Source organism: Carassius gibelio, chromosome B9 (genome assembly GCF_023724105.1).
Source record: "Carassius gibelio isolate Cgi1373 ecotype wild population from Czech Republic chromosome B9, carGib1.2-hapl.c, whole genome shotgun sequence".
Taxonomy (NCBI): Eukaryota; Metazoa; Chordata; class Actinopteri; order Cypriniformes; family Cyprinidae; genus Carassius; species Carassius gibelio.
In genome coordinates this window covers 26,617,401-26,643,236 of record NC_068404.1, presented here as the reverse complement: position 1 = coordinate 26,643,236, position 25,836 = coordinate 26,617,401, and the positions used below count along the sequence as shown (strand labels likewise).

The 25,836-nt window shown below is 35.1% G+C and overlaps 1 protein-coding gene across 2 annotated transcripts in view; it reads right to left on the bottom strand.

The window, feature by feature from the left end:
• lrp2a (low density lipoprotein receptor-related protein 2a) overlaps window positions 1-25,836 on the bottom strand; it is a 94,390-nt gene that overhangs the window by 16,977 nt on the left and 51,577 nt on the right. For both annotated transcript variants that reach the window (XM_052565536.1, XM_052565537.1), the window contains 18 exons: window positions 25,439-25,678; window positions 23,915-24,103; window positions 20,274-21,194; window positions 19,411-19,576; window positions 19,160-19,318; window positions 17,580-17,869; window positions 16,098-16,298; window positions 14,482-14,724; window positions 14,210-14,335; window positions 12,856-12,975; window positions 10,835-10,966; window positions 8,427-8,628; window positions 7,445-7,740; window positions 5,342-6,008; window positions 4,253-4,423; window positions 2,997-3,220; window positions 1,409-1,586; window positions 1,090-1,286 (listed from right to left, as the gene is read on the bottom strand). In XM_052565536.1, the coding sequence (XP_052421496.1) occupies window positions 1,090-1,286; window positions 1,409-1,586; window positions 2,997-3,220; window positions 4,253-4,423; window positions 5,342-6,008; window positions 7,445-7,740; window positions 8,427-8,628; window positions 10,835-10,966; window positions 12,856-12,975; window positions 14,210-14,335; window positions 14,482-14,724; window positions 16,098-16,298; window positions 17,580-17,869; window positions 19,160-19,318; window positions 19,411-19,576; window positions 20,274-21,194; window positions 23,915-24,103; window positions 25,439-25,678 (4,722 nt within the window). The remainder of the gene's footprint in view (window positions 1-1,089; window positions 1,287-1,408; window positions 1,587-2,996; window positions 3,221-4,252; window positions 4,424-5,341; window positions 6,009-7,444; window positions 7,741-8,426; window positions 8,629-10,834; window positions 10,967-12,855; window positions 12,976-14,209; window positions 14,336-14,481; window positions 14,725-16,097; window positions 16,299-17,579; window positions 17,870-19,159; window positions 19,319-19,410; window positions 19,577-20,273; window positions 21,195-23,914; window positions 24,104-25,438; window positions 25,679-25,836) is intronic.

Genomic DNA, 25,836 nt, shown 5'->3' with positions numbered 1-25,836 from the left:
AACAGTTTCATCAAAAGCAGATACCTGAATAAGAGGGTTATTACAGCTGACTAAAACTAAACCCATTAAAATAACAGGTCACTAAAAATAAAATAAAATAAAATAAAATAAAATAAAATAAAATAAAATAAAATAAAATAAAATAAAATAAAATTAAATTAAAATGTTAACTGATATAAAATAAAATAAAAACGTTTTTATTTCAGCTAGTTGCTGAGGCATCATTTTAATTTGTATTTACTTAATCTGATTTGCTAAAATAACTAAAAAATTAATGAAAAAAAACTATACAGACAGATATATATAAAAGACAAAAGAACAACCTAAAACTTAAACTAAAATAAAATAAAACCTATACAACTATATAAAATAATAAAAAACTATTTTTTTTTTAAATCAGTGTTTGATTTTTAAATAAATATTAAAGGTTAGAAATGAAATACATATAAATATTACATGGAAAAACTAAAGCAAAACATTTTAAATTAAATAAGTATTACAATAAAAGCTATACAGAAATATTAAAACGATGAAAATGATCACATAAAATCACTAATATTTCAAATGAAAACGAAAAAGCTAATTAAAAAAAATTAATCAACAATATAATGGTATACAAATGATTTAAAACATTCAATACATCTCAGTTTGTAATATGAAATATGAAATGTTTGATTTAAAATATAAATATTAAATAGTACATTATAAAATTTTAAACCTGGAAAAAATTCAACTGGAAATCAGAAATGTTGCCTTAGTACAAAAAAATTAAAATAAATTAAAGCTTAAGCAGACAGGTTTAAAATAAAGACAAAGGAACATTTTCTTAAACTAAAATGAAAATTTAAAGTAAAAAAACCTAACACTGTAGTACATGAATAACACTGGCATCATCACTGAAAGTCTAGTTTTGGCATGTTTCCCTTTAAATAATAAAATGTTTTAGCAAAAATGCATGTACTGCAAATACTGCTGTTTATTACAACATTTTATTATGAGGCTCAAACCTACAATTTTTCAGCATCATGCCCAGATTTTTAACCATTAGGCCCTGAGACTGACATGATATATGCTAGTTTTTTCCCATACCACACAGCACAGCGTCCTCGTCCGACCCATCGGGACAGTCCTGATTAGAGTTACACAGGAAGTGAGGGCTGGTGCAGTTTCCGTCATTACACTGGAACTGGCCCAGTCTGCAGTGCCGGACGGGACACGTGTAGGGTTCATCCGAACCGTCTCTGCAGTCCCGCTGACCGTCACACTTCCACCAGATGGGGATACAGCTTGAGGCACAGAGAGACACAAGGTTTAGTTTCAGTTAGGATGCTTGCTCATAAGGCAGCTGTCTATGTAGTGAGTATACAGCAGGCTTTGAAACAGAGTGTGCATGGATTGAGACACTAACCGTTCATTGTCTGCACATCTGTACTGTGTGCTGGAGCACATGGGCAGGCAGCGTGCGGCGCCCCCTATCTGCACGGTGAGGAAGTGATCAGGACACTCGCAGGTGAAACCCTGACCTCCGGCCCGCAGGAGACACAGGTGAGAACAGCCTCCGTTATTGACCGCACAGGGATTCGTCACTACAGGAGAAAGATGAAGTGTTAGAGAGTCACAGACAAACAAACAACCAAAGTTTCAGGTCTGTTCTGAATCTGTCCTGAATTATGGACGCATAAATTCAAATAATAAAATGCAACTAATCTAAATCATATCATAACTATAAACTTAACACTAATGGATGACTAAGAATATTTTAGTGATACATTAAAAAAAAAAAAATACATACAAAAAAAACATTCAAAATAAGGTAAATTTTAAAGTATTTTTAAAAAATTCTCTAAAATCTAACATTACATTTTCTTCAATGTTTTTTTAATAAAACATAAGAAAAAATTAATAAATGCTAAAATAAATTTAAATTATATATAACTAATAATTCTAAGGATATTATAAATTTATATATTTTTTAACGTTGCAAATTAAATTCCAAAGTTTGATTTGAAGGACACTTTATTTAATTGTTCTTGATATTAACAGAGAATAATCAGCAATGATAAAAAATAATAACCTAATTTTAATTTGAAACATTGGAAAAATTTCAGATTTTTAAGGAAAAATTCAATGTTTGGGATGCATTCTGTGTTAGCAATTATAATAAATGTTATTTAATATTTTTATAATCTGATTATTCTCTGTTATTTGGACAAAAGTAAATAAAATGCCCTTAAAATCAAACACTGGAGTTTATTTAATGTTTAAAATGTATTCAGTGTTTGAAATAAAAATAAAAATAATAATTTTCATATTATTAATATCAATTTATTTTATAATTACCCTTGTTATTCAACACTTCTTAATGAATAATGGGGTAATCTTTAGTAAATTGTTCTTATAATCAAAAACAAAAACTAATAATAAATAAATGCAAAAATATTCTAAAATAAATGCAAAACATAAGTAAGTGTATAATCATAGGAATAACATTATAAATTCGTAACTTCATACAGGTTTAGTTTTTGATTTCAGATTTCAATGTTAAAATCTAAGAAAATTCATCTTTTCTGCAAATAATGCAGAAAAATATTAAGAAAATGATCAATTCATATTTATTTCATTTCAACTTTTGAATAAAACTCATACATTTCATTTTGGACAGCTTTATTAACTTTGATGCGATAAATGTGCGGTATTGAATCGAGTCGTTCTTGTTGTGCAGACTATATCCTCTTACAAAGAACCAGGATGTGGCTCCACAACATGTAGGTGTAGCTCCTCTTTCTACAGAAAGCCACAGATAAAGAGTTTAAACTACCTGTCCCGGCCATTACAGCGATGATAAAGAGTTTAGTCTTTCCTGTGTCTGAGAAAGGACAGACTGTGTAAATATTGGCAGAGACCCTTAAGTGCCTCGGTGGACGTTTAAAGGAAGTGATAGCGATCTGACGTGGTATAATGAGCGCCCCGCTTGGGTTACGCTGTCCTGGGCTCACCTATGGGCTGGCGGTAGGGATGGCACACGTGGATGTCGAACGGTCGGTGGGTGGTGTTGACGAGCGCTTCCCGTCCAGAGCCGTTGTATTTGTTGCCCTTCTCCACCGTGCGCGTGTTCCAGTCCGTCCAGTACACGCTTTCCTCGAACACCGTGATCGCGAAAGGATGCGGCAGGACTCCGTCGTACACAGTGTGCCTGTGATTCCCGTCCAGATCAGAGAATCTGAGGAGACAGAACCATCTTACTAATGTCTGACAGGTTCATTTTGGGCAAAAGAAGAATGCAGCTGAACAACATGCATAATTAGTCAAGACACAGCATCTATAAAATGGTAAAAACAATGTTGGTGCACAAGCAAATCTTCATTATTTTGGGATTTGTCAGCATATAATGATAAATGTAATTTAATTAATCAAATTGACCAATTTAATGTTGAGAATGATAAATGTGACCATGTCATAAGGGAGATTTGTAGATCATCTGAAAGTTTAATAAAAACGCTTTCCATTGATGTATGGTTTGTTAGGATAGGACAATATTTGGTCGATATTTGAAAATCTGGAATCTGCAAAATTGGTTTTAAAGTTGTCCAAATGAAGCTCTTAGCAATGCATATTACTAATCAAAAATTACCTTTTGCTATATTTACGGTACGAAGTTTACTAAATATCTTACTAAATGGCTATTGCTACAAATACACCCTAGCGACTTAAGACAAAAATGCAAATAATGTAATGCTAACCATATAAACAACAACAACAAACAAACAAACAACAACAACAACAAAAAACTGATAGACTGACTGTAAAAATATTCTGTCTATTTAATTTAATTTTAAACATTGAACAGTTTTCAGTGCTTGATGTGTGGAATTTACTCAGTGTTTGCCATTTAAAATAAAATGAATTTATAATATTCTTAAGATTATTCTCTATTATTCATGTGAAAAGTAAAATCAAAGATGTTGTTCAATGTTGTAACCCTTTTTCTAATATATTTTTCTTATTATTCATATAAAAGTTTAAAAATAAACAAATGAACAAACAAATGCTAAAAAAAATGCAAATAATAATTAAATAAATATATAATCATAAGAATAATTGTAAAAAAAATAGTATAAATATGTGACCGTGGAGCACAAAACCACCCTTAAGTCGCTATTTTTAGAAATAGCCAAAGAATAATAATTTTATGGGTCAAAATTGTTGATTTTGTGTTCCGGGGTAACATATGTCCTTAAAATCAAAATCTTACTCGATGTAGTTGAGGTGCGCATCAGACCAGTAAAGCTTGTCATTGGTGTAGTCAATAGTGAGACCGTTGGGCCACTCGATCTTAGTAGTGATGATGGCCGACTTGTTATTCCCATCCATCCCGACACGTCCAATGAAGGCTTTGTCTCCCCAGTCAGTCCAGTACACATATCTGCACAAAGATGACATCTGATATTAAAAAATAGAAGCTAAAACAAATTCCAGCAACATAAAGGCCACATATTGTACACCACTGTTTAAAAGTTTGAGGTCGCTAAGACCTTATTCAGTTTTACAGGCTCTCCTGCTGACCAAGGCTACAATTATTTGACTAAAAATGCAAAAAATTTGATTACAATTTAAAATATTTGAATATACTGTAAAATGTATTTTTTTTCTGTGATGCAAAGCTGAATATTCAGCATCATTGCTCCAGTCTTCAGTGTAGTCATAAATCAGTATTTACTACACAGAGCCATAGTTCACTGACAAGCTATGCAAAATCGCGTTCATAATCGTAGACGATACAATCACGCGAAAATGAAATCTAAAAAATCGGTCTGTTTTTACTCATAACGTCAGTCTAGTGTTTGAAATAAATTCTTCTGAGAGATGATGTGGCTTCTTACACAGAATAAGGCACACAACATATTTAATAGCAGTGAAAAAGGCTGTGTTGTTTAGCATTGCATTATTAGTTTATTATAATAAAAATTCTAATCAGACGAACTTAGATAAGGCATATATTGTCGTAGTCGTGTGTTTATTAGTCACGTTGAATCAATGAAAGCAGGTAAATCTTCTGTATATTCAGCAAACCTATAGGGAATTCCTGGGTTTCTTCTGCGAGGTGTATTTTGAGTTTCAGCGTGAGAGCGCCCTCTGGCCTTCAGATGGAGATTTACTACTGATCACAGAACCGTGCTTCACTGAAAGTATGCATGGCAACTTCTGTCTAATCGCGATTTATCGCCTTTGCGATTTAATTTCGATGAATCGTGCTGCAGCCCTAGGTTGGACAGTAAACGTGGATCGTAGCAGCAAAGACACTGTGCGATGATCATGCTATATAAAAATCTGGTAAACTCACCCAAACTTTGGATGCAGAACGATGGCTCTTGGATTCTCGAAGCAGTATGTGTTATTAGCATCCACACAGTGTTCTGCTAGCTTCCTTACAAACCGGCCGTCCAGCTCCGACACCTTCATGCAGTCGAGAAAGCTGTCGACCCAGTACAGCTTCCTCCCGACCCAGTCCACCGCCAGGCCCTCGCCATGCAAAATCCCATTGACCACCACCTCTCGTCCCGTCCCGTTAAAGAACATCCGCTCCAACACCCTCCGGCTCACGTCGATCCAGTACAAGCGTCTGTCCACCCGATCGAAGTCCAGCGCCACCACACTAGTGAGGCCCTGCAGGATGAGCGAGTAGGCCTCGCCGTCCGTCGACAGGTTGCGCAGATAGTAGCGGTTGCTGAAGATCAGGTAGGGGCTGATGTTGCTGTTTTGCCTGCAGCTGCGCCCGTCGGGTTCGCGGAGGAAGCCTGGAGCACACTTGCACACGTACGAGCCCATGGTGTTCTCGCACACCTGGCTGCACACGCTGGGCGTGACCGAGCACTCGTCCACATCGTCGCACGTTTTGTTGTCGGACATGAGGCGGAAACCGGGTCGACAGGTGCAGATGAAGCTGGTGGGAGTGTCGGTGCAGTTGTGGTCGCAGTGGTGCATGGATGGGTCTGTGCACTCATTGATGCCTGAGACAATAAAACAGACAAATAATACGATTTTTATGTATATACCGTATTTTCCGCTCTACAAGGTGCACTTAAAAGCCTTTAATTTTCTCAAAAAATGACAGTGCGTTTTATAATCCGGAGCGCCTTATATATGGATCAAGGTGCTCTGTCAAAATGTTGACATTCCCTTTAGCACAGCTCCATCTAGTGGAAGCATAATGCAAGCCCAGTCAAACGTTTGACTGCTGTATCTCCTATTCTATGCGCTTTATAATCCGGTGCGCCCTATATATGAAAACAGTTCTGAAATAGGCCATTCATTGAAGGTGCTCATTATAATCCGGTGCGCCTTATAGTGCGGAAAATACAGTATACATAATTTTCATTTTATATTTAAAGCTGCAGTAGGTAACTTTTGTAAATATATATTTTTTTACATATTTGTTAAACCTGTCATTATGTCCTGACAGTAGAATATGAGACAGATAATCTGTGAAAAAAATCAAGCTCCTCTGGCTCCTCCCAGTGTCCTATTGCCATCTGCAGAAATTCATCCGCTCCCGGTAAGAAATCAACCAATCAGAGCTGCGGTCCGTAACTTTGTTAGTGTTCAAAATGTAGAAAAATGTATATAATAAGCGAGTACACCATGAATCCATTTTCCAAACCGTGTTTTTAGCTTGTCCTGAATCACTAGGGTGCACCTATAATAAGTGTTTATATTCAGACTATTTTAGATTGCTTCGGGGATACCGCGGCGGAGTAACCCAGTACCTTTGTGATTCTTCATAGACATAAACAGAGAGAAGTAGTTCCGGCTACAATGTTCTTCCGCAAGATGCAAGCAGTTCTGTTTATTAACTGCTAGAGCGTCAAAAGTTCCCTACCGCAGCTTTAACTTATATTAAGTATATTTAATTTATCACTTTTTTTTTATTTAGGCGTTTTTGTGAGTTTTTTTTCTAGCTATAATAACCCTAATTTATTACGCGCATTGAAAGAAAATAAAAAAAAAATAATTAATGCAATAATTTCACGATAAAAAAACATATGCTCACACTCTTTAGACATAATCTTACATGCTTTTTACAGATGGCCTGATGTCCTCTACTAGTCCTCACATATACATTTCTATAAATGACAGTGAATACAGTGTTTGACCTGTATTGTGTCACTGAGCTTAAAAGATGATTCAATTCAACCATGCGATGATGCAAATGACATTAATTTTAATTTATAAATTGAAATGAATTTATACTTAAATTACTTGTAAAGAGGGTATTTTGACATTATTTGCATGCATTGCATATTTACACATAAATAATAAATGTTACACAAATATACATGTGGAGCAAAATTACGTCTAAGAGTACTTGAAAAACACATTTAAGTACAGCACCAGAGTACAAATACAGACCACAGCATGTCAAGTTGTCAGATGATGCAGTGCTTACCACAGCCTTTCTCATCACTGTTGTCGTTGCAGTCGTCGTTCCGGTCACACACCTCGCTGAGAGGTATGCAGTTTCCGTTGTCACACCGGAAGTTTCCGGGAGGGCAGGTGGGTGCTGGAGTCCTGCACAGGTGATCCAGCTCGTCAGATTCATCCCCACAGTCGTTGTCCCCATCACAGACGAAATCCTGCGAGACGCAGCGGCCGTTCTGACAGGTGAACTGATGCTGTTGGCACGGCTGGTAGGTGCAGCCCTGTTCATCACTGCTGTCCCCACAATCATTACGACGGTCACACCTAACAGCAGGGAATTATGGGAGAAATTACTCTTTTTCACTGGAGTCAATCACCTAAACAAAGTTTTGTATAAACACTGCAAATTGATTTAGAATTGTATATATAAAGTTATGAACATATAAAAAGTAGTGCTGTCTTTCATAAATAAAAATGGAAATAATACATTTATAAATAACTTAAAATAATAAAAATCATTAAAAATAAAAGTATTACAATTATTAAATTGAAATGAAAATAATACAATATAATACATTATATAATAAAATATGATAAATTATTAAATTAAATATATTCAATACAATGCATTATACAATATACAGAATTAACAAATTTATTATTATTATTACTTACAGTATATTATTATGTAATTTCACCCTATTTCATAAATAAAAATTATTAAAATATATTTAACTATTTTAAAAATTACAACTGAAATTATACAATGCATTTTCTATATTTATAATTATAGTAATAATAATAATAAAAATAATACCTTATTAATGTTATTAATAACAATAAAAATATTTCTCAATGTTAAAGTCTTTGCATATTATTATAATTAAAAAAAAAAAAAAAAAAAATAGGTTCTGAATATCAGTTAACAAACACACACAAAATAAATAAATAAATCTCAGCCATAAAAAACAATGCTCCTGTAATTGTTTAGCTCTCTATATAATAGTAACCTGTAGGAGTTGCGGATGCAGAGGCCGTTGTTGCAGGTGAATTCGTTGGCAGTGCAGGATCTGCGAGTGCAGTTCTGGTGCTCATCGTACGCGTCCGAACAATCTGCGTCTCCGTCACACACCCAGTCCCGCGGGATACACTTCCTCTGAGGAGGCCTGTTATTTATACAGGTGAACTCCTGAGGAAAACAGGTACGGTTCGCTGTGTGTGTGAGACAAAACAAGAACATCGCATTTAAAAATGGTACATTTTGGCACAACATTTATGTTCAACCCAGCATAATAAATTTGTGCAAAAATGTGCACTGTGAATTCCATTATGGTTCTGTTGCAAAACCCTGTAAGCCGCCTACCTGGACAGCACTTTAAGGCATCACAGACTTCCAACTTCCAAATTTGTTCTAATGAATATTTATGCAATAATTATGATTTTTTTTTTTTTTTTTAATTTTAAGTATATTTATATTACTTTTCAATTAAGGCAGTATTTCATGCTAAATTAGAGATAATGCCTTTAAAATCAAATTTTTGAAGCCAGATTAGTGCCATCTGGTGGGAGTTAAATAAGAAAAAACATCTGCAATTCCATGGTTTAGCCACTAGACTGCTGTATACTGTAGCTCTATATAAAAGGCATATGAATTCTCTAGTTGATTTTAGACGCAAATAATTTTTTTTTTTTATTAAGTTATTAAGTATTAGATATATATTTAGACTTTGTCAGACAACTTTTAGTAAAGTTTTTGATTTTTTGGGGGGGTGGGGTGTTGAAATGCTGATTTGAAGTGTCAGTTTTTATTCAGTCAGTTACTATTACTACAGTCTAACTTGAACACAGAGAAAGCATTTTGTTACACCAAACATTAAAATTCTATAAAAATGTAACAAAATGTTTCATCAGAGCTTAATTCTTCTGGGTCTGATCTGACTTCAACCTCTTAACCACAAATACTGAAGTATTATGATGTACTGTAATTGTTATGATTATTCATTAGTTGATATAACGCATTATACATATTTTTATTTTTTATATGCATTACATATTCATTATAATGTCTTAAGAATACCCTTATAATGTATTATAAATACAGCCTTCATAGAAAGTGTTACCAATACTTTTTTAAACAATGAAAAGTATAAAAGTAAAAATAAGCACGGACTAAATAAAAATGGGCTACTTTACCAATTAGTTGTGTAGACTATGCATTTTTATGTAGTCTAACAACATGTTAACATTAAGGTTTAGTGACAACAAAAACCCAAACCTTAATACGAACTCTTCATCAAATTCTTTCACATTATCTAAACTATGATATCCACATTCTGTTCACAGCTCTATACTCCAAGTGCATGTCAACAGTTATCTCATTTGTGTCTGTTTTTATTTGTCCTATGGACATTTTTTAGACAGATTTGATATCTAAATTGAGTACTCCATGAAGTTCCTGATCAGCTATGGAGAGCAACCTCTGGAGAGCATGGAGAGAGTCTGAGAGCAGTCAGCTAAACACATCCACAAAGCAAATGTCCCACACCCAGCCACCAACACTACCTCACTGATGGACTGAAGGAGAGGAGAGGAAGGACGAGAGAAGACAGATGACTCAAGAAGACTAAACATAGCCAAAGGATGAAACAATGAAGTTGTTTAAGCACTTTCCCACTAGACCATGTGGTTATGACCAAAGTCCAGTAGACGTCAGAATAGAGTTATTACTGTGAAACTTAAACTAGTAATATATTTTTGTTAGCAGACATCAATCTGAAATCAAATTAAATGCTGGATGAAAAATTTAAGGTAAATTAGAAATGTTGCATTCACAAATAAATTGAAGTTCAAGCACTAAAATTACTTTTTAGTATTACAAAAAATTAATTTAATATAAAAAAACTAAAGAGTAATATCTGAAGAAATAATGAATGAATAAATAATTATGTAAATAAATGGCAAAGCAAGACAAAAAAAACTGAAAACAATGAAAACAGTACATGCAAATATAATAATAACAACAACAATAATAATAATTATTTACATTACATATTATGTTTTTTTTTTCTATTGTAGTCCAACGGCTATGAAGTTATTAGTATGAGAAAATCAGATAAACAAATGGGTACATTTGGAAATGTGATGAGGGATTAATAAATCAAAAATAAAATAAAATTATAAACCAAAATTGTGATTAATGCATATTGTTTTTTGGAAACTCCAATAAAGTAAATCTGTATCAGTCATAAAAAGCCAAATCTATCACTTCCTATAGTACAGTATATGCACTTTTGCAGCTGTTCTGTGCGTAAACTTTTGGAGGTAAATCTAAAGGGACAAATATTTCAGTAACATGCTGTACCAAAAGTACATTGTGAAATGAGACCTGTGATTTGGACTTGGACCAGGCAATACTGACCACAGCTGTGTCTCTCGTCCTCGTCGCTCATGTCCCCGCAGTCGTTGTCTCCATCGCAGATCCAGGACGAAGCGATGCACCTCCCGTCATCGCAGCGGAACTGGTCGGAGTTGCAGGTCCTCACCACGGTGGCTGCAGGGATGAAACACACGGCAGTGAGAAGAGCCACCTTCCCGAGGGCCATGTCTCACTCGGATCTCAGAGGAAACTGGGGAACATGTGGCCCACGTAATCTATTTAACCATTAAATCCCACCCTGAGCAGCCAGAAACGTGGCTGAGCTGCTGCTGCTGGGATTCCACTGCCAGAGGAATTCTGGGAGAGAATAAGCATTCCTCTCTCTAGTGTCCCGCTTGAACAAAAGGCACCGAGGGGTGCTGTGATTAACGGGACAAAAGAGAGAGGATGGGGCAGTGTGAGTGTGTGAGAGAGGAGGGGGCAGAGACTGTCAAAGGAAGGGCCAGTGTGTGTGTGTGTGTGTGTGTGTGTGTGTGTGTGAGAGAGAGAGGGTATTTCTGTTGCACGTCACTTTGGAGGAATGTGACACACAATAGATGTCCGGGCTGACCCTGGCATCACAGACACACACCCAAACACACTTCAGATACCCCTCGACTGTCATTAAGAAAAGCAATATTCTCATGTTATGTTATTGCACTTGTGTTTTGTTATGTTATTTTACTGCTCTGTTATGACTTTCTTGTGTTGTGGTTTATAAAACTTTTTTTTATAATTCATGTCTACAGCATATGTGTATATCAGACTTGTTTAGTTAAAAAAAAAAAAAATAATAATAAAAAAAAAAGATACATTACTTATTAAAATATATTGATAAGAAAACCTGCTTGAAACATTTTGGCCTGAAATTCCAAATTCGGTTTGAAAAAATGTCAATTTAGTGTTTCTAAATAAATGGACATAATGAAAATGACAATATACAAAGTAAAGTAGTGAATTTATTTAAAATGTTACCCTATTTTCGCTTCCAACTACTGCCTTCAACACACTACCATTAGAAGATTTCTCTTTAAAGAAATGAATACTTTAATTTAACAAGAATGCATTAAATTGGTCAGAAGACACAGAACACATTGCGGTTCTTCTGAACTTTCTATTTAACAAAGAATCTTGAAAAAAAGCAATGTATCACTGTTTCTACAAAAATGAGAAACAGCACAACGGTTTTCAACATTGATGATAATAAAATATATCCCGAGCAGCAAATCATCATATTAGAATGATTTCTGAAGATCATGTGACACTGAAGACTGGAGTAATGATGTGGAAAATTCAGCTTTGAATCACAGAAATAAATTACATTTTACTATATATTCAACTAGAAAACAGTTATTTTAAATTGTAATAATATTTCACAATAATACAGTTTTTACCCTTATTTTTAATCAAATTATCAACAACAACAAAAAACCTTATTGTACCTTATTGATGTAAGGATCTAAAAACATCATGAATCAAACTAATTTGTTTAGTGATTTACATACATATACACATACACGCTATACACAAATAGAACCGCTAAATGTCTTTCTTGACCAAGAAGCTCTCAAACCTTTGTTCTTTTGTTAGGGCATTTTATCACAGACATACTGGTCTGAATAACTACATCTGAAGTCTTTTCCTGCCAAATGAACCAGTTTCTTATACACACAGTCTGTCTCATCTTTCCACTTTCTGACTGCATGCATCACCAGTGGAGCGTAAAATTGGGGGGGGGGGGGGGCGATGGGAAGCCATCATTAACTCACCACCCAAAAACATGGGCAATGGTTTCCCTTGATAAACACAGCTTCATTCTCATATTACAGTGTTAGTATTACAGTATATTTAAAAATAACTTTCTGCCACATATGCAGAATGAGCGCCAAATTACATGTCATATGCTAGGGAAGTCGTGTGTGTTCACTGCTCTGCACTTTGGATGGGTTAAATGCAGAGCACAAATTCTGAGTATGGGTCAGCATACTTTGCTGAATGACACCTCACCTATGTGTGGTACTTACTACAAGTAACAGGCTCATCCGAACCATCACTGCAGTCTGTACCGCCATCACAGTACCAGTGTCCGGGAATACAGCGTCCGCTCGAGCAGCGAAACTCATTCTGGGAACAAGTAGATGTTGCTGTGGACAAAATAACACAAGACAAACAAGAGATGAACCAGAAACAAACTCAGCATACATGGGTCACTCATTTAACTGATATTACAGGAAGGGCAAGTTGAGCAACAACTTTGGCTCAAAAAGCAACAGGAAATTACTAAACAGTTACTCATCTAACTCCACACTAAAGGAGAAACATCAAAACAATGAAAATATTATTATTACACATTTTGTCATTCTTACATTTATTTTATTTGGTTATGTTTTTCCTCTGCCTTTTATGTTAGTATGATTTAATATTATTTAAATACCTTTACAGTTTTTTTAATAGTATATTGATCAATAATTATTCAACATTATTGATCAAATAATCTAAATTATTGACCAATAATTTCATAATCTATTCAATCAATAATTAAATCATTTAAATATATGCTTTTGTCATTTTTTTAAATGATACTTTTTATGTTTAATTTATTTTAATTCCAGATTTACAGTAGATCTAGGTATAATTTATATTAGTTTACAGCTAGTCATTTTAGTACATCAACCTATTTTAGTTAATTGCCAAGATAATATTTCTATTTCTAATATTTTAATTTAATTTAATTTAATTTAATTTAATTTAATTTAATTTAATTTAATTTAATTTAATTTAATTTAATTTAATTTTCAGTGAGCACACTAAAGAAGGCCTTGAGCCGAAATGTTTATGTTTTGTTTATGTTTATGTTCAACTAAAATATAACTTACTTTTTTCATAACTATATTATAATAATAGTTATTATTATTATAATTATTATATAATAATAATAATTATTATTATTATTATTATTATTATTGCATTTAATACAATAATAATAAAGTTTTCAATTTTACATGACATTTGCATGGCAAACTAAAAGACATAAAGCATAACAAATATCAGGCCATTTATAAACCTAACTATGATGATTTTGCCAAGTACTGTAAGACATGTTCCAGGTTCAACATTTTTCTGTCCAAAAATATAAACTAAACTCAATCTCTACCCCTAATCCTATACCCATAACTTCATCCTAAAATCATTGTGAAATGATAGCTGATTAACGAGGGTGTAGAAGCACCAACCCTGATCGTAAGCCTAAAGCAGATATTTCCTGAAAAGTTATATTAAAGTTATATATAGTATATTATAATTGGAATGTTGTTCCAGGAACATGTTGTAACTATGTTCCCACAGGACAGAGGAAGACAGTGGGAAAGGATAACTCACCACAATGTGTTGGGCTCTCGTCACTGTTGTCACCACAATCATTATCTCCATCACACAGGTACGAGCGCGGGATGCAGATGTTGGTGGTCTGGCATTTGGTGTGCTCTGGCTGACATGTCCTCTCAGCTGTGTTTTATAACAAGGATCCATTATGGATTGCTTAATATCAACTTTTTTTGTATTATATAAATGCTCATTAGCTGTAGGCTGTTTATACAGTAGCTGACAAACAACCTAGCAACTTGTTTTAGGAACCATGCAAATGCACTTACCGCAGTTCTGCTCATCAGAGGTCCCATTGTCGTAGCAATTGTTCATTCCGTTGCAGACGTATTCCCGTGCAATGCAGCGACCGTTATTGCAGGTGAACTCAGTGTTGGGGTCACAGGGGCGGAATATGCAGCCCGTCTCGTCACTGTTATCCCCACAGTCATTATAGTGATCGCAGCGGTAGTGATATGGCACACAACGGCCATTTCCACAGGTGAACACAGTGGGCTCGCAGGTGTGAAATGCTGCCATGCATAAAGAATGCACACACAGACAAAAAGATTAATTTGATATTTGCTGTAGGAGCTCAACGAACTAACAGGAACTACTGGAGCTCACCACCTTCCTCTTCTACCTATCTCTCTATTTCAGTTTACCTGAGAGTGAAATGAATGCTGCTGCTTGTGGGACTGCATGCGAGATAGAGCGAGAGCAAGAGAGAGAGAGAGAGAGAGAGAAAGAGATGCATTGTGGAAGAGGTTAGTATGTGTTTATGGATGGTTATTAAATTTGATGTAGTCTAAGGCTCTGTTCTAAATCCTAGTAAGCTGCCTTGGTGTCAATTGACTCAGTTGATTTCAGCAGAATATTCTATTAGCAGGTTAAACTAACAATTCAATAATCTTTTTGCATGCATACATGCATGTGTTTGTATTTATATACACAATAAATATAAACAATACACACAAATAGTATGTAAACAAACTTTTAATTTGAATTGCATTAATCACGATTAATCGTTTTGAAGCCCTAAAATAAACATTCTTCCAGGAACATTATTAGAATGTTTGTTCAAAGTTATCTGATCTTTAACAATGATCTAAAAATGCTAGCAAAAAATAAATATTTATACATAATTTATGGAACTTTAAAAAAAAATGTTTTATTTGGATGGTCACTGTTTTTTAAATGTTACTACGCATTTCAGAACGATTAAAGAACGTTCAAAAATAAAATTCCTTTGCAATATTATAAAATAGAATGTTCCCTTAACATTCGGATACTAAAAAACAAAACAAAACAAAATCATTTAAGCGTTCTTAGAACATATTTGTTTGTTAACTAGGTACTGCAGCTTGACAAATAATGCATTATGCCATTATCTTCTGGAAAGGATGAATGCAGTACTGCTTTGTGATTTGGCCCAAAGACAGTATAATCAGGTTGCACTCTAGATTTTGGAACAGAGCTTTTAGCTACACATGAAGAGAAGTAAGCAAGAATACACACCAAAAACGAAATGACTCTTGGATCCTGGAGCAAAAGATTTGAACAGATTGTGCAAGCAATAAAAAAAGGAAGAAGAAACATGTTAGTGAAAGATTGCGCCGCGGTGCAGGAGAGGAAAACTCCATCGGCAAACAGACACTCACAAGATATTTGATTTTTAACATTAGGCTTGCAGTTTAGTCATGCACAAGTATCAATGTTAAGTTCACCCTTGAAAGTGCATAATATGTCAGTTTGGACTCTAGGTGCATGTTTGGTAAACCATATATGAAGCCGCTGGCATATATTCTGAATCAACAACCTGTGTTTATATAAAACTGCCTTCTATTCTGATTTAGGATTTCAAGACCTCTGAAGAACATGTACAGTAAGCAACAAGGCATCTCACCGCAGACCCGCTCGAGCTCATCACTGCCGTCCCCACAGTCATCATCGTTGTCACATTTCCACTGGGCACGGATGCAGCGGCCATTCATGCAAGTGAACTGGCCCGACTGACAGCGTGTCCCATTGTCAGGGATACAGTGTTTGTTGTCGGCCAGATACCAGCGGCCCTCAGAGGGACACTGACACTCTGCTCCCTGAGGACCTGAAGGAAATAGTGTTGTATTAGTTCTTCATTTATTCCAATTGTGTTTTTTAAAAGGGTGATTTGATTATGCTAAAAATAACATTATTTTGTAAATTTGGTGTAATGCAATCTGTTTATATATAATTTTTGCATTATTGACACACTGTTTTCTTAACAAATTTTGTTCAGTTGCTTTGACCCAATGTATTTTGTTTAAAGCGCTATATAAATAAAGGCGACTTGACTTGACTTTATGCAGTTTAAGGTTAACAAACAAATTTTCCACACACTGTATATTATTTGTTGTGCCTCTATGCCCCGCCTTTCTGAAACGTGTCAATTTTTGACAAAGCTCATTGCTCTGAAAAGTGAGGTGTGCTCTGATTGGCCAACTATCCAGTGTGTTGTGATTGGCCGAATACCTCAAGCGTGTGACTGAAATCTTACGCCCCTTACCATATGTGACCTGGACCACAAAACCAGTCATAAAGCTCAATTTTAATATATCACAAGAAAGCTGAATAAATAAACTTTCCAATTGATGAAGGATTTGTTAGGATCAGACAATATTTGTCAGAGATATAACTATTTGAAAATCTGGAATCTGGGGGTGCAAAAAAATCTAAATATTGAGAAAATCACCTTTAAAGTTGTCCAAATGAATTCTTAGCAATGCATATTACTATAAAAAATATGTTTTAATATATGTAAAGTATAAATATTTTCATGAAACATGATCTTTACTTAATATTCTAATGATTTTTTATTTTTAAAGAAAAATCTATAATTTTGACCCTTACAATGTATTGTTAGCTAATGGTACAAATGTACCCCAGAGACTTAAGACTGCTTTTGTGCTCCAGGGTCACATATTTAGAAACACACCGTTACACCTTCTTTCTTTACGTAACATTGGCGTAGACAAGTCTTATATACATACATAGTCTCATATTATACATATATTTTATAAAGATAATTTTTTGGGTTTGAGACTTTAATCTTTGTAACTTTACTGATCTTATATATGTGCAAACAGCTTGAAACAATAGAAAGACAAAGGAAAACTTGAAATTGCACCATATGACCCCTTTGACGTAGTGCTGTAATGTACAGTATTTGCATGATTCATTGAGTTGCTGTCTACAGTGTTCCAAATCCAAGTTACTAATGAGAAATCCTTTCAGTATACAGCAATGCAGCCCTATAGGTTTGGGAATAGAGCTTTGGTTTTGGAGGATACTGGCTGTAAAAACCTTAAGTAGTAGAGAAAAAGCGTATTGTTTGGAAATGTAAACCAACCTGGAGCGCAAATATGGCTGCATCCACCATTGAACTGTTCGCAGGGACTGCTGCACTGCTGCTGTTTGCTGTTGGAGAGCACATGGATGTCCATGGGCCGCGATGGAAGGTTCTGTAGCATCACTCTCTGGTCGGAGCCGTCGTGCTTGTTTGCACGGTAGATGCTGCGTGTGTTCCAGTCCGTCCAATAGATATGCTGTCCATACACTGTCATTGCAAACGGGTAGATGGCGGTGCTTACGATGACCTCACGGTTAGTCCCGGTGAGTGAGCATCTCTCAATCTTCTGTCTGCATAGAGAGAACAGTAAACCTTCACTTATCATTATGTAGGGCAAATATTTAGAATGTATTAAGTATAAATTGTATAAACTGTGTACATATGGAAAGGATTTACCACTGATGATACAAACACGAGTTTTGAGCAGTGTAGAGTATCGCTTGTTTATAGTTTCTCAGATCACAAATGCAGACATGGTTTTATGTTTACGTGGCACAATGCAATGCGTAAAACCCCAGTTTTAGTCATTATAATTCGGAATTATGTCCCCATTGGATGCAACAAAAGCCTCGTTTGTAATGGTTTTTATTGGTCTTGTCTCGTCGAGCCAGGAAACACACAGCATCACAGTGTTACACAATTTCCGTCACATGCTTGAGGCATTTGACCAATCAGAAAGCACTGGATAGCTAGCCAATCAGAGCACACCGTGCTTTTCAGACCAATGAGCTTTGTAAAAAAATCAATGAGTTTCAGAAGGCACATAAACCATTACACCAAATACACAAAATAATGTTCATTTTAGCAGCATCATAAGACCCCTTTAAAATGATAAATCACTGTTAAATGAATCTTAAGAAAGAGTTTTGCCGCTAATATAAAATTAATCAACCTTTTGTCTTGCCTGTGATTTTTCATAGAGGCAGACCAATGTTATACAATATTTTTTATATATTACATGATAGTTCAAATTATAATGTAAATCTAAAATTATAATTTGATAATTATAATAGGTCATTACAGCCTCAGCCTCTTGTGTGTAAGCTGATTACAAAAAAATGTGTTAAACTTCTGTTAAAATATCCTTTGGTAATAAAGACCCTCCCATTTAATAAGTTATAAAATGAGCACTGAAACAGACACATTTTCTCATTCACCTCCTGATCAAAGATGGATCTGCAAATCTCAGTTTTTCTTCTGTTTGTTCTATTTACCAGAGGTACAAAATCTTTTTTTTTTTTTGTAATGTTACTGGGTACAAATAAGATGCCTCTCTCTTTTTCATTACTACAAGACACTCTCTCAGTTGTTATGAGTGCACAAGTTTGTCTTTCCTGACAAGTCAATGTCTTTCTGGATTTAATAGCTGCTTCAGGGCAATATTAACATGTTCATTAACAAGTTCAGTATGATGGATTGAAATTAAACTTCTACCTGACACAGAACTTCATTTCTCGACAGAATTTATAATTGCATGCATAGAATACTCTACATAGATTGTTTTGTTTATTATTAAAGGTATATTATTAAATTAAATGAACTATAAATATTATGAATATAATTAAAAGATGAGATCTTACAAGCTGGCATCTGCCCAGTACAGCCTTTGTTCGTCATAGTCCAGTGTCAGACCATTTGGCCAAACCAGACTAGTGTTGACGATCTCTGTCCTGAAGTTTCCTCCCAGAGTTGCACGCTCTATCTTTGCACTGGTTCCCCAGTCGGTCCAGTACATATACCTGAACACATATACAGAGAAATGCATTTGAATTAGATGATAAAATGGCTCATTGTATATTTAAACCACAGTCTAACTGAATGAGAGACTCACCCTCTACATGGATCCAGCATGATGGCTCTGGGTCTGGGCACCTGTGCTACAACAGTCCTCTGAGACCCATCCACTGCCATGGAGCTGATGCTCTGGTTAATATAGTCACTGTAATAGATCCTCTTGTTGATCCAGTCATAGGCAATGCCATCAGGAGCTCCCAGATCTCCACAGAGAAGAAAATGTTCAGAAAAATAGTTATACAACTTCAGAAAGAGTTTGGAACAGCATGAGGTTGAGTAATTGATGACTGAATTGTCATCAAAAAAACTTTCTAATTTAATGTGGTTATTGACAGTTTTTATAATTATATTTGGTTGTTATACTGTATTTATCTTGTGTGCATCACTCAGGCAGCGTTGTGTGCTTGCTGAAGATACTTATGCAGCTTATCTTTTCATAATATTGCTTTAAAATACCAATAGAAAAATCATCTTGCATGTTACAGAACAATCTTCAGGTTGCATTTGGTTTATTTATTATATTATATTATATTATATTATATTATATTATATTATATTATATTATATTATATTATATTATATTATATTATATTATATTATCAACCAGCTTTTCTGCACACAATGTACTGTGACTCTCAGACAGTAGACATAATCCTGAATAACTCCAGAACTGAACATTTGATCTGCTCGAATCAAAATGAACAATTATGAGAATTTTCTGCCTAAGAAACAAATAACTTCTCTCATGCATCTTTCTTTTTTTATATTTCACATTAAAAGAACAAGTTTGCTTCACATAGTACTACGTAAGGCCTAAATAACCTCAAGTCATTGTATATGTCATGCAAGATACTTTGTCAAGCCAACAGGGTGCATTAGGAGTTTAAATAAGCGGCTCACCTGAGGCCACCTCTGTCGCAGGAGAGGTAGGTGAAGCCAAAGTAATGAAGCTAATCTTGCTCTGGCCCACTCCCGAGCTCTGGGTGAAATAGATCCTGCCGTCCAACCGGTCGAAATCAAGGGCTACCGAAGTCCGGGGCACGTTAACCACGGGGAAGGGCAGCGAATGATCCTCTGGATCCAGCCGCAGAGACCGTACAGTGCTTTCTGTCGTATAGATGAGGTAGTCATCCCGGGATACCACACAACTGCTGCTATCCGCAGCCAGATTCCCAAAGGCACAGGAACACTTCCTCGTCTGAGATCCTGGGATGGCGAAGCAGAAGTGAGCGCAGCCGCCGTTAGACTCCAAGCAGGGGTTGTTATTGAGCTCGTGGGCCGAACTTGGCTGCATTCTCCGGTCGAAGATGGTGACGTCCCGCAGCATGTTGATGTTGTCTCGGATCACGAGTGGCTGGTCGGTCGCACCTGGCTGTTTGCTCGCTTGGAAGACTTTCTTCAGGTTTCTGTCCACCCAGATTACATTCCCCTCGAACACGGTGACGCCGTACGGAGTCGGATAGCGACTCCCGTACCGTACGACCTCCGTCTCACCCCCATCGGGCCGGACTCGTGCGATCATGTCCAGGGAATCGTCCACCCAGTAGATGTATCCGTCTCGGTGGTCCAAAGCCAGGCCTCTGGGGGTGACGATACCTGAGGAAACCAACACAGTCCGGTTGGAACCGTCTAGAAAAGCTCGCTCGATTTTGGGTGTCTGTCCGTAGTCGGCCCAGAAGAGGTATCTGTTCATGGGATCCACCACAATATGACGAGGCATGTCTACTTGGGTCTTTAGAAGGACACGACGGAACGTGGTATTGAGTCGAATCACTTCAATGTACGTCTCGGTCAAGAAGGCATTGGTGAAATAGAGGTTTCCTGTGGAAAGACAAAGACAAGAGACACCAGAGAAACTGTGAGAAACGCTGAGGCTTAATGTTGCTTTGAGAGATTAAGGACCAAACACTTTGTTTGTCGATGTACACATGCACTAGATGGATGTCTATTCTTTTTCAGACTGTTGTACCATTAGTGAAAGTGAGTGCATCAGAGCTGCGTTTTAAAATGTCATGTCAAGTTAGTCCGTTATGAATGGTGTTATGCGCAAACAAAACATGTTGCACAACATATGGCCCATTTTTAGCCATAGTTGAGTAGAATGTATAGTATATACTGTATATAAACAAATAAATAACTGACATAAATCACTTCGTTCTAATTGGTCCATTGCAACATTCTGTGGTCATACACAGTATATATATATATATATATATATATATATATATATATATATATATATATATATATAAAGAAATTGTTAATTTTATGCAGTAATAATGCATTAAGTCCATCAAAATTGGGCAGTAAAGACATGCATAATTATTTAATAAATACTGTTTTTTTTAACTTTCTATCCACCAATAAATCATAAAAATTGTATGTTTGTTTGTGTTTTGGAATAAATGTATAGTTCTATGCCATAATGGTGCATTACATTCATCATAATTGGCCAGTACAGACATTTATAATGATTTTAAAATATTTATTTTTCATATAAATACTTTTAAACGTTCTGTTCATCAAAGAATCCTGGGAAAAAATATATCATGGTTTCCACAAATATTTTAAGCAGCACAGCTGTTTTCAACATTGATTATAAGAGATGTTTCTTGAGCATCAGTTTCTGAAGGATCATGTGACACTGAAGACTGGAGTAATGATGCGGAAAATTCAGCTTTGCATCACAGGAATTAATTACATTTAGATATAAATTCAAATAGAAAACATTATGATAAAATGAATGCAGTTCCATTGAGCTAAGGAGACTTTTGAATGGTAGTGTATATATATTGAGAATAAAACACCTGTAATGTTAGATTAGGTCAATGCCAATTACAACTTTGGATTGCTTATTCACATATTCAGGTCAAAAGTGAATGTTTAACAAGCCATGGGTCACTGAGGCCTAAACCATCAGAACCTCTTTTTTGTCATATGTTAATCTTTAATCAATGCCACCTGTTTGTGCTTATACTGATGTGAGTTAATGTAAATGTCCCTACGGTAAAGTGATCACCATTCTGAGCTCTAAAGCTGCTCTAGAGCATTCCTCACTTAACACTTCATGAGTCCAGTGCAGTGTTAATTTTGACACAAAATTTTAATTTAGTTTTAGTCTTAGTCTTTTGACTATAATTCTTTTTAGTTTTAGTCAAGTTTTAGTCATCTGATTTGTTTTAATTTTAGTCTTATTTTAGTCGACTAAAATTGCTTGGTATTTAAGTCGACTAAAATAAGACTAAAATCAATAACAGATTTACTAGACAATTTTTTACAGCTGGTATAGGAAACAAACTTAACCAAAATATATAAAACACAAATTCAACTTTATTTCAACACAACTGTGTCTTTATTTCGATTCAAAAGCTTCTATGCAGCAACAAACACTGTCATGATAATGTAAACAATAACTAGCTGCCAATTGACCATCAATAAAAGAAAAATAACGTTAGGTCCAGGACCTTAAAGCTTACAGCTGAGCTGAACAATAAGTGGATACATTTAAAGTAAATATTTAATAAGTTGGCAGCTAGGTGGATAAAAAAAGTAACAAGATTTTATAAGGTATTAATTTGTCTAGCAATATTGTATGTTTTAAAGTATGTATAATGATAGAATGTGAACATTCATGTTTCACATGACTAATATAGAAATATTTGTGATATTGTCAACAAGTAGAACATTATAAAATATACTAAACATTAGTATTAATCAAATGTATGTATCATAATATTACGTATTAGTATTGTGCTCTCAGCTAACTTGAAGAAGGGGCTATTTTACAGTACTTTTCAGTTCGTAATATTTAATGCTACAACATCTACGCACTGCAGTCTTCCAATTTTGCTTAGCTCAATAAACAAAAGAACATCGTTGTGAAATCACGTTTGAGAAAATGTCCGGGTGGCTCGTGTGTAAATGTCTTTTCAAATTGGTTGTGTTCTTGCCACGAATGAGCGCTCAGCGTGCTTTACACTTCGTTTTGTTTTGTTCGTCGTCAAACGTGAAGTGAGCTGTGGACATTTTGTCGCTCTTTTAGACATCACCTCTTCGAATGCTGTCTTCCCGAGAGCTCATTTAAAAACTGAAAACCTTCGCTTCATGTCTCAATAAGTCAGGCTCGGATTGGTTCTCTTATCTCATGCAGTCTCGCCTGTTCCGTTTTGCCGGTTCTTTTGCTCATTCTGCTGATTTGATTTTCGTCACAGTCTATTTTCGTCTCGTCCTTTATTCGTTAACGATAATGTCAATCAATTTAGTCATAGTTTTAGTCTCCATCAGTGCCTTCTATTTTAGTTTTCGTTTCGTTTTCGTCCGCAAAAATATATTCGTGACGAAAATAATGACGAAAATATTTAGTCAACGAAATTAACACTGGTCCAGTGTATCTGAAGTACTTGGCATTAGTCTTCCAATTCCTTTAGAAGCACTTCATCCTTCGTAAAGTGTCAAATTAGTTTCATTCAGAATGTCACAACTGTACTTATTATTACCAGAGTCAAACAAGTTACCAAAGCTGATTTCACACAAGCCCTCACCTGCGGCCCAGTCCACAGCGATGCCCCGTATGCCATTACGTCCGATGCCAGAGGTGACAATGCTGCGGAATCCAGATCCGTCCGGTTTGATCCTGCGGATTCCATTCTGAGACGCCACGGTGCTGCTGAAGTCACACCAGTAAATGAATCCAGAAGACATGTGCACGTCCACATGAAGAGCATTGCGGCCTACAGGACACACACAGAAACACACACACACACACACAAAGTTTTTAAATTGTATTATGCGTGTATAATCACACACATTATTCATAAATGTGACCCTGGAGCACAAAACCAGTCATAAGTCGCACAGGTATATATAAGGGTCAAAATTATAGATTTTTCTTTTATGCCAAAAATCATTAGGATATTAAGTAAAGATCATGTTCCATGAAGATATTTTTGTAAATTTCCTACCATAAATATACCAAAACTTAATTTTTGATTAGTAATTTGAATTTGGACGACTTCAAAGGTGATTTTCTCAATATTTAGATTTTTTTGCACTCTTAGATACCAGATTTTCAAATAGTTGTACCTCGGACAAATATTGTCCTATTGTCCAAAAAACTGATCCTTATGACTAGTTTTGTAGTACAGGGTCATTGCAAAATTATGCTGGCAATGTACAATAAACCAACATTGTGAATAACTGTGTTTTTTTATTTGGTTTAATAGTGTCTCTTACTAAAATATTAGTAGCAAAAATGACATTATAGTTGGTAAATGAGTAAGTTCAAACAGTCCACTTCAATGAACTTATATGTGTATACTGTATAATCTATTATTAAATGATGTGTGTGTGTGTGTGTGTGTGTGTGTGTGTGTATGTATATTATATATATATATATATATATATATATATATATATATATATATATATATATATATATATATATATATATATATATATATATATATATATATATATATAACATTTAACATATAACATATAACATATAACTTTTTTTTAACAAAATAATACAAATGTAAAAATATAACACTTTATGAAACTTTGTATTATTTATAATCCAAAAGAATAAATACAATAGAAAAATTATATTTATTGACCCCGTGGTCATGTTAAAATAGTTTAAGTATCATTCAACCTTGTGTTTACGTATAGGCGATATTAATTTATATTTTTTTACGATTGATTTTATTGCTGTATTTTAATTTATCAATTATTCTAACATTTTGTATCTTTATCGCATCTACATAGCATTTAAAACAAACATATTTGTAAAAAATTATTAAAATGTGATAAAGAATTTTTATTCACTTTATTACAAAATAAATATCATGTAAAGAGAATAAAATAATATAAAATATAAATTGGGAAATAATATAGATATAAATAAATAAATGTCAATTTAAATAAATAAATATAAAATTAAAAATGACATTTTAAATATTTTATACACAAATGTATAATAATTCATATGTTTTCTTAATTAAATATATTATAATGTTTAATATAAAAGTGTTTTTCTCTGTACCACCCAGTGCTACTGAACCCACCTCTGCCTGCCACAGGCACCATAGACTCGGAGTGATCCGCTCCCTCCAGACTGAAGCCCTTGATGGCAGTGAGCATCGAGATCACCACGTAGGACTGGTATGGAGAGCAGGTTCTGTTATCAGCACTGAGCTTGAACCCCGTCGCACAGGCGCAGCTGAACAGGCCACCGGGACGAGGCAGACACAACTGCTGACACGTCCCCATGTTATTACTGCAGCCGTTAGACGAGCCTGCCGAGGCTATGGGGAGACAGGCAGAAAGACAAACAGCAGATAATGAGAACGAGAGACGGATATTTAAGAGTACAGGATACTGACTCATATCTATCTATTCTGGTAATGTATACACATTCCTGGTGCATATCAGTGTGGAGCAGTACTGATATATTGGGACTCTG